Raw genomic sequence first — 10,101 nt, 5'->3', positions numbered from 1 at the left:
TAAGGACTACATGAGCTAGCTAGCTGTTTCTCCAACTTCAGTAGTACAAGGCAGGATTAGCCGGGAGACTTCTTCTAAACGAGGGCACACTTCCTACTTTGTGTAGAATACCTGCAGAACAGGAACATGGAAGTAGTTATTTTGTAGATTAGGGTGAACTAGTGTGTGTTGTAGCAGTGTTTTGCCATTGAGAACAAGCTAGCATGCTAACGGTTAGCCCCCTAGCCCCCTCGTCTCAGCTAGTGACGTAGAAAGCCGTGCAGATTGTGACCAGCTCACCCAGAGACTGAAGGCAGGACACATTCAGAAACCGTATCTCACTCTAAACACCATGGATGGTTTTTTATCAAAGTTTGTATGTGTGTGGAAGCACCAGAGACACAAAATAACACCCCAAATCCCAGAAAAACTGATTTTTTTCATAATATGGGCACTTTAAGGAAAGGGTCGTGGGTGGGCTTACGTTTCCATGGGACGAGAACGGGACAGGCGACGGTTGGGTTTAGGAAAATAACAATGGTACGGTTGGGTTTAGGAAACGTGACACGTGGGACAGAGATCCCCGGTCTCCTGGGTGAAAGTCCTGAGTTTGACCCATCCACCCCCCCAACCAACCTCCCTACGTGGATTTTCGGCCTTTCATACTAATCGCTGCCGTGGTCGCTCCCCAGTTCGTTCTACACACACGCTGAAGGGCGCTTTTTTCGTCCTATGCTGACGCTGCCCAAACGTCCGTATTTTACGAGTTCGGAGTGAGAACGGGTTGTTAAGAGACTGATGAATTTGGGGTATTTTTAACATTTTTAATTAGTTAGTTTGACACACAGCGAGAGATTTGGAGCTGAAAACAATTAAGTAAAACAACTTGGTACTGGAATACTAATTGCCCTTGGCAAGTAAGCTATTAGTTAGTACCTGCTAGCTAATTTTGTTTGAAGAACTGGTTACAAAGACTGTTTAAGGCAAAAAAAAGATGTGTAAGAACCCAACATCAAGCACATGTTAAAGCAGGTGTGAAGGGAGCCTTAAGCTGAGCTGTGTAGTTAATAATCTCACAAAGCTTGTGTGTTATTGTGTAGCTGGTTATATGCTACCCACCAGGTGAGCGTGGGCTCTGGGTGTCCCGTCACCTCCACCTCTAGCGTCACTGGAGAGCCCTCCATGACGGTAGCTCTAGACAGGGGCCTGGTGAAGCAGGGAGGGCCAGGTTTAGAGGCTTTTCCCTGGGGAATAGACTCTGCCTGGGCCTGGGGAAGAGGAGCAGGAGGAGGAGCAGGAAGGGGAGGCCCTTGGATCTGAGGAGTAAGCCTGATCTCCTCACGGATGGCCATGGGCTGACAAATGTTTGGGTCTTGGTCTGGAGTTAGTAGATGGTATGGAGAGGAAAAGGGGGTGACATGCGGATTAGCCTGCTGAGCCAAAGCTTGGGTCTGTGGTTTGGGATGAGGAGGAGGATTGGGCTTGGCAGGACTACCGGGGGTCATGCCAGGGTCATGCACACACTGCTGGGTACAGGTGGAGATCAAGGACTCGTGGAGGGAGTAGACTGTCTGGTGGTTCTGCTTGCTGCTGACTCTATTACTGCTGGTAATGGTACTGCTAGATGTACTGATGTTGCTGATGTTGTTTGGCTCTGGAGGAAGAGGCCAAGTGTCTCTGATACTGTCTTTGAGGCCGGGGCTCTGAGCAAACCCTCTGTCCTGGGTGACAAGATTGATCTTTGGCAAGGACTCGCTCTGGGATAACCAACTTTCTTGGGGTGAATTTCTCGCCTGTGCCAAGGTGTGATGAGAATCTGGAGGGGAGGACTGGCAGTACTCGGTTTGTTTGACAGTAGCGGCTGTGGTTGGGCTGCAGCTTTGGGGGATGGAGAACGAGGATGTAACTTTGCTGGTTTGAAAAGAAGGTACATCCTGATCAAGGCCTCTCCTGGAACCTTGGTTAGACTGTGAAAGATGTCCATCTTGAGGGAGGGTTGTGGCTGTTTGGAGGCAAGTTGAACAGGATTTGAGGTCCCCAGTGCCACTGGTCTTGTTTTTGAGGCCGGGGCTCTGAGCACACCCTTTGGCCTGTGCGAACGGATTGATCTGTGACAAGGTCTCACTCTGGGATAACAGACTTTCTTGGGGCGAACTGAGGCTGCTGCTTGCCTGTGTCAAAGTTTGTTTGACAGTAGTGGTCAGGTTGCTGCTTTGGTTGATGGAGACTGAGGATGTTTCTGTGCTGGTTTGAGAGAAAGGTACATCCTGATTAAGACCTCTCCTAGAAGCTGGATAGGGCTGGGAAAGATTGACTACTTGAGGGAGGGCTGTGGTAGTTTGGAGGCAAGTTGCACAAGATTTGAGGAGCCCAGTGTCTTGGATCCTGTCTTTGAGGCTGGGGCTCTGAGCTAAGCCTCCAGCCTGTTGGACCGGATCGATCTTTGGCAAGGTCTCACTCTGGGGTGAACTGAGGCTGCTGCTTGCCTGTGTCAAGGTGTGACGAATGTCTGAAGGGCAGGATTGGAAGTCAATTATGTGCTGGGTAGTTGTGCTGGTGCTGGTGTTGGTGAGACCGCCCCTCTGAGGTTTGGAGACTAGGGATGTTTCCTTCTTAGTTTGGGAGGAGTTTGTGTCCCAATGGAGGTCTCTCTCAGAGCCAGAGGACTGTTGAAAACTGATGTTTTGACAAATGGAAGCATTGCTGCATTTGAGGAATCTAGGGTCTTGTGGAGGGGTCTTGTCATTGTGGAGATCATGGTCTGAGCCATTGGACTGGGAGAGTTGGGAGGTGGTTCTGGGATTGAGCTCTGCAACCATGGGAATGGGATCAGTCTGTGGCATGGTGTCACCTTTGGATGCAACATTTTTGGTGATCTTACCCATGGTACTCCTCTGATGATGGTTGTTTTGACTTTTGTGTTCCTTTAATAAGGGATCAGTCGGTGAAAGGCTCCTCTTATCAGGGACACAATTGTCTGGAGTATTCCTTTTGTGGACTTGGTTGGATTCAGATGGGACGTTTGGTTCAGTGCCGCCCCGGGAGAGGTCAGCTCTTTGGGAGATGTTGGCTGTGCTGGTCTTTCCGATTATCAGGATGCTGGACAGAGTGCTGGTGAGCAGGACCGGAGGAGGAACTGTCAGCGGACTCTGGACAAATGAACTGGACTCTGATCGGAACCTGTAAGACACAACAGGAACAAACTCAAACCAAGAAACTGCCACTTTTATGAAAATAATCTATGATTCTGGCTTCTTCTCCCTCATGTTGTCCTCGGGTCAAATTTGACCCATTTACAAAAACTTTCTATATCAGAACTACGACAAAAGAACGCTTGATGGTGTTTTAAGCCCCCAACGTCGCCTTCCAGGCAACTAACCCTAACCTTAACCGTAAAGATAACCATTGCCGCGCTGCCTGGAAGGCAACATTGGGGGCTTAAAACACCAAACACCCAAAAGAACATCGAAAACATGTTTGAAAAAGCTACAAAAATGCATGAAAAAAATCGACAAAACATTTTTTTTTTTAAACGCTGAAAAAAGTGACCAAAAAACCATCAAAAACATCACCAAAGGTGACAAAAAGTTGTTATAAAATTGACAAAAACATCATTAAAAAAACGCCAAAAAAGTGACCAAAAATAATGGAAAAAAATTGACAAAATGTCGAGAATAGTGTAGAAAAAGAACAACAAAATGTTGAAATTTCGACCAAGAAAAACACAAAGTTGCAGGTCGACGGGAAGACAACACGAGGGATAAATGTGAATATTTTGTAGTTTCTTCTCTCCTCTGTGACAGGAAGCTGAATATCTTTAAGTTGTGGACAAAACAAGACATTTGTGGATGTCATATTGGGTTTTGGGAAACAGTAATGCACATTTTTTACCATTTTATGACATTTTGTAGACCAAACAACTCATCCATTCATCCAGAAAATAATCCCCAGATTAATCGACAATAAAAAATCAAGGGGGCCGTACTTTGGGTTCAACATTGGCAGTGATGCCAGTAAGGCGTTACTCTAATCTGACCACTTTTTTCAGTAACGAGTAATCTAACGCGTTACTATTTCCAAACCGGTAATCAGATTAAAGTTACTTATCCAAGTCACTGTGCGTTACTATTTTTGTCATTTGCCTTAGTAAAAATATATATTTTTGCTTTCTTCTTGCGTCTCGGGGAGTGAAGTCACGTATGCAACAAGTCACGTTTTCAGCGAGAGGACAGGTCACGTTTTCAGCATGAGGACAGGTCACGTTTTCAGCATGAGGACAGGTCACGTTTTCATCATGAGGACAGGTCACGTTTTCATCATGAGGACAGGTCACGTTTTCATCATGAGGACAGGTCACGTCATGAGGACAGGTCACGTTTTCAGCATGAGGACAGGTCACGTCATGAGGACAGGTCACGTTTTCATCATGAGGACAGGTCACGTTTTCATCATGAGGACAGGTCACGTTTTCATCATGAGGACAGGTCAGCATGAGGACAGGTCACGTTTTCATCATGAGGACAGGTCACGTTTTCATCATGAGGACAGGTCACGTTTTCAGCATGAGGACAGGTCACGTTTTCAGCATGAGGACAGGTCACGTTTTCATCATGAGGACAGGTCACATCATGAGGACAGGTCACGTCATGAGGACAGGTCACGTTTTCATCATGAGGACAGGTCACGTTTTCATCATGAGGACAGGTCACGTTTTCATCATGAGGACAGGTCACGTTTTCAGCATGAGGACAGGTCACGTTTTCATCATGAGGACAGGTCACGTTTTCAGCATGAGGACAGGTCACGTTTTCAGCATGAGGACAGGTCATGTTTTCAACATGAGGACAGGTCACGTTTTCAGCATGAGGACAGGTCACGTTTTCATCATGAGGACAGGTCACGTTTTCAGCATGAGGACAGGTCATCATGAGGACAGGTCACGTTTTCAGCATGAGGACAGGTCACGTTTTCATCATGAGGACAGGTCACGTTTTCAGCATGAGGACAGGTCACGTTTACAGCATGAGGACAGGTCACGTTTTCATCATGAGGACAGGTCACGTTTTCAGCATGAGGACAGGTCACGTTTTCATCATGAGGACAGGTCACGTTTTCAGCATGAGGACAGGTCACGTTTACAGCATGAGGACAGGTCACGTTTTCAGCATGAGGACAGGTCACGTTTTCATCATGAGGACAGGTCACGTTTTCAGCATGAGGACAGGTCACGTTTACAGCATGAGGACAGGTCACGTGTACCACGCAGCGACACAAACGTAAACAACAGTGGAGGGAGGAGAGAGATGCGCGTTTTCTAGCTGGAAATACAGTCACTATTTTGAGTTTGTGTCAGCTAACGACGGCAATATTAAGGTTCGTTGTACACTCTGCTGGTGTACACTCTAGCTACAAAAACACTACGTCAAATTTGAAGAAACATTTGGAGTCGCAGCACTGCAGTCAAACTTACAGAGCAAGACCCAGCAGGTGGTGCGAAGCAGAGAGCAGGAGGTCCCCCACCACCCAAACAACAAAAGCTGGACTTCGGTGCAAAACCAGTAAGTGGGGGAGAGTTGAAGAAGTTGGTCGGGCAGTATGTTGTAGAGGAAATGCTGCCCTTAAACACGGTTGACTCGCTCTTTTTCATGCCATAATAAACTAGATCCCTACTACTGGCGATGCCTCACAGTAAACCGGTTGTCATTTTTATGTTGAGGCTGTGGGGGTGTTGTCGGCAGTTGTTGAATGTAACTAATAAAGTAACTTGTAATCTAATCTCTAATCTTTGTTACTTTTAAAATCAAGTAATCTGTAAAGTAACTAAGTTACGTTTTCAAAGTAACTGTGGCAACACTGAACATTGGTGGGGTTGAGATCTCCAGTTTTGAACAAAATAGAAATTTTGAGCGTCAAACACTTCATTTTCTGCATTCAGGTGAATTTTTCTGCAACAATTTGCACCTTTTCTGCATCAAGTTATGGTGCAAATGTCTTTATTTAAGTAAAGGATATTATAATAGAATATAATTAAAAAAATGTTGGGTTGGGGGAGGTTGCCCTGGCCAGTTTTGATTATTGGGTGGGGTTGTTACCCCCCCATCCCTCCTGTAAATCCCCCCTATGATTAAAATAATCATTAGTTGCAGCCCTGCATTAAGCATCAGGAGCATCATGGCTAATACAGAAAGACTCGAGAGGAGTTTTTATCCACAAGTTGTCAGGCCCCTGAATCAAAGCATGACATGCTCCTCCCTCATGAACTGCACAATGCACTTTAAGCCCTGCATCTACTTCAGTGAGCACCTTAGTAGCACAGAATTTATTATATTTATGAGTAGGGGTAGTCTGGGTGGTATATCTTTTACCTCTAGCTTTTATTTATTCATAGTTCTAGTACTAGGCTGATGCACAGTCACCATAGTTCTAGTACTAGGCTGAGGCACGGTCACCATAGTTCTAGTACTAGGCTGATACACGGTCACCATAGTTCTAGTACTAGGCTGGTACACAGTCACCATAGTTCTAGTACTAGGCTGATGCACAGTCACCATAGTTCTAGTACTAGGCTGATGCACAGTCACCATAGTTCTAGTACTAGGCTGATGCACAGTCACCATAGTTCTAGTACTAGGCTGATGCACGGTCACCATAGTTCTAGTACTAGGCTGATGCACGGTCACCATAGTTCTAGTACTAGGCTGATACACGGTCACCATAGTTCTAGTACTAGGCTGATGCACAGTCACCATAGTTCTAGTACTAGGCTGATGCACAGTCACCATAGTTCTAGTACTAGGCTGATGCACAGTCACCATAGTTCTAGTACTAGGCTGATGCACAGTCACCATAGTTCTAGTACTAGGCTGATGCACGGTCACCATAGTTCTAGTACTAGGCTGATGCACGGTCACCATAGTTCTAGTACTAGGCTGATACACGGTCACCATAGTTCTAGTACTAGGCTGATGCACAGTCACCATAGTTCTAGTACTAGGCTGAGGCACGGTCACCATAGTTCTAGTACTAGGCTGATACACGGTCACCAAAGTTTTAGTACTAGGCTGGTACACGGTCACCATAGTTCTAGTACTAGGCTGACGCATGGTCACCATAGTTCTAGTACTAGGCTGATACATGGTCACCATAGTTCTAGTACTAGGCTGGTACACGGTCACCATAGTTCTAGTACTAGGCTGATACACGGTCACCATAGTTCTAGTACTAGGCTGGTACACGGTCACCATAGTTCTAGTACTAGGCTGGTACATGGTCACCATAGTTCTAGTACTAGGCTGAGGCACGGTCACCATAGTTCTAGTATTAGGCTGATACACAGTCACCATAGTTCTAGTACTAGGCTGATACACAGTCACCATAGTTCTAGTACTAGGCTGAGGCACAGTCACCATAGTTCTAGTACTAGGCTGATACACAGTCACCATAGTTCTAGTACTAGGCTGATACACAGTCACCATAGTTCTAGTACTAGGCTGATACACAGTCACTATAGTTCTGCGTTCTTGCGTTAAAAAACCCACTAATACCAAAAACGGTAAAAACTGGCCTTTAACACTATTTGGAGACATCTTTAACAATGATATACATATGTTGAGTGCTTTATGTACCCATTAATCAACTGTGGTGGTTAACCTGCAACATGGGCTTTAACTTTTATTTTATAACTTAACTTATGATGCTATTAGTTCTGTGATAGCACAGTTGGAGTGGAGTCAGGAATTCATTTCACTGCTTGTTGTAAGTGTATGACAAATAAATAAACTTAATCTTGATTAGATTATCCTTTAGTACGGCCGGGTATTGAACCTTAATACTTGAGTACTGACTGAAATGTGCCCAGAATCATAGAAATTAATCTTGTTTTTTTTTAGATGTGTCCTAATCAGAGATGGGAAGTAACAAAGTACAAATACTTCGTTACTGTACTCAAGTAGATTTTTCAGATATTTTTACTTTACTATTTATTTTTGTGCCGACTTTTTACTTTTACGACTTACATTTTTAACATGAATATCGGTACTTTCTACTCCTTACCTTTTACAAAATTGGCTCGTTGCTTTAGTTTCAAATAATTTCAGTGGAATTACCGTTATTAGTTTTCGCATCATCAATACCGAATTCAATCTAATTGGATGGGAATATACGTTGCACTTGACGCACCACTACAAGACGACTCGACAGATTCGGCGGCATTCATTCGCGGCAAATCATTGCGGCTTGATGGCGGTAACGTTAGGACATAATAGTATGGACGGCGACATGATTGAAAATGAAGAAAACGGAGATCCCAGAGATTTGGCAGACAAGCAGCAAGGCATTCCCAATCATCCTTGGCCTTATCTGACATTTGTGTGGTCCAGGTAGCTTTGCATAAAAAATGGTTGTCATTTGTCATTGTCAGGCTACTTTTACTTTTATACTTTAAGTAAATTTCCAAGCCTGTACTTTGTTACTTTTACTTGAGTAAAGAAGTTAAATCACTACTTCTACTTTTACCAGAGTATTTTTTAACACAAGTATCTGTACTTCTATTGAGTACGGGAAGTGAGTACTTTTGCCATCTCTGGTCCTAATACACACCTGGTGCTGCTGTAATTGGTTGGAGGAGTTGGACAACTTTCGGTCAGACTGGACTCTCTGTGTTGACGGGCTGCACCAGAACCACTACGCTCGGACTGTTGGCTGTACTGGTTGACGTGGATGCCGTGGGAACTGAAACAGAAGCCCTCCTCAACATCTGATTGGACCAAGTAGGACTCCGGTGTCTCGGCCAGCGGCGGAAGGGAAATGTCGTCAGGTGACGCACAATCGTATTCGTCATTGGAGAGAGAATCCTCTGTCATCACTTCATGCTGCTGAAGCTCTGCCTCCAACAGGCCTCCTGCTGATGCATCCTGGGTAAAAAGGATCAAACTTTGGAGTGGTAGATGTCACATGAAATACATGAAATGACCACGACCCTCTGAACGCGCAGGCACCACGGAAACAATTTAGTTTAGGCAACAGAAGTACTTGGTTAGGTTTAATAGAAGATCATGGTTTGGGTTCAAATAAGTATGTTACGTAACTTAACTTACGTACGTACATCTTTGAATTCATTTTTGTGAAACTTTTATGAAACTTAAAGCAATTTTTTAACCCTCCTGTTGTCCTCGGGTCACATTTGAGCCGCTTAGAAAAACTTTCTCTATGTCAGAACTACGACAAAAGAACGCTGAAAAAAGTGACCAATGTTGGAAAAAGCTACAAAAACACTTTTTTAAAAACACTGGAAAAATTGACCAAAAAAGCATCGCCAAAGGTGACAAAAACTTTTTTAAAATAACATGTAAAAAAATGGACAAAAAAATACATCGGAAAAACCGCCAAAAAAACTGTTAAAAAAAACGCCAAAAAAGTTACCAAAAAAATCGGAAAAAGTGACAAAAAAAACATCGCCAAAGGTGACAAAAACTTGTTTAAAAAAAGTGACAAAAAATTTGAAAAATATGAAAACAAATACATCGGAAAAAGCGACAAAAAAAGTGTTAAAAAATTTACAAAAACATCATTAAAAAAACGCCAAAAAAGTGACAAAAAAAGGTAATTTAAGAACTACATTTTTTAAAATGTGTGCAGATTAATTAGTCTGTTTCCCCCCAGGGAACCGACTCTGAACAGACCTGACAATGTGCTGTTTTATTCCAGTGGCCAAAAAGCGACAAATAACATGTCAAAAATTTACAAAAACATAATTAAAAAAAACACCAAAAAATGACCAAAAAAAACATCGCCAACGGTGACAAAAACTTGTTTAAAAAAAGTGACAAAAAAAATTGAAAAAACTGAAATAAAAAATAGGAAAAATTTATTGAAATTGTTTTTTTTAAAAGTGACAATTTTTTTTTTAAAAAGTGACAGAAAAATTGAATAAAATCCACAAAAACGTTGAGAAAAGTGTAGAAAAAGAACAACAAAATGAAATTTCGAAATTTCAATGTCGAAAATGTTGAAATTTTGACCCAGAAAAACCCAAAGTTGCAGGACGACGGGAGGCTAACACAAGGGTTAATATGTGGCCTGGAAGCAGCATGTAAATGGAGAATAGAAGAGGATCTAAAATTG

The 10,101-nt window shown here is 43.4% G+C and overlaps 1 protein-coding gene across 1 annotated transcript in view; it reads right to left on the bottom strand.

The window, feature by feature from the left end:
* Positions 1 to 749: 749 nt before the first annotated feature.
* ccdc141 (coiled-coil domain containing 141) overlaps positions 750 to 10,101 on the bottom strand; it is a 41,132-nt gene continuing 31,780 nt past the window's right edge. Inside the window, exons 17-18 of the mRNA XM_036004451.1 lie at positions 8,578 to 8,891; positions 750 to 3,159 (exon numbers count right to left, since the gene is read on the bottom strand). Coding sequence (XP_035860344.1) covers positions 1,053 to 3,159; positions 8,578 to 8,891 — 2,421 coding nt within the window. The 3' untranslated portion in view covers positions 750 to 1,052. The remainder of the gene's footprint in view (positions 3,160 to 8,577; positions 8,892 to 10,101) is intronic.

Source organism: Sander lucioperca, chromosome 8 (genome assembly GCF_008315115.2).
Source record: "Sander lucioperca isolate FBNREF2018 chromosome 8, SLUC_FBN_1.2, whole genome shotgun sequence".
Classification (NCBI taxonomy): Eukaryota; Metazoa; Chordata; class Actinopteri; order Perciformes; family Percidae; genus Sander; species Sander lucioperca.
Note: the sequence above shows the minus strand (reverse complement) of the source record. Positions and strands in the feature narration are given on the sequence as shown.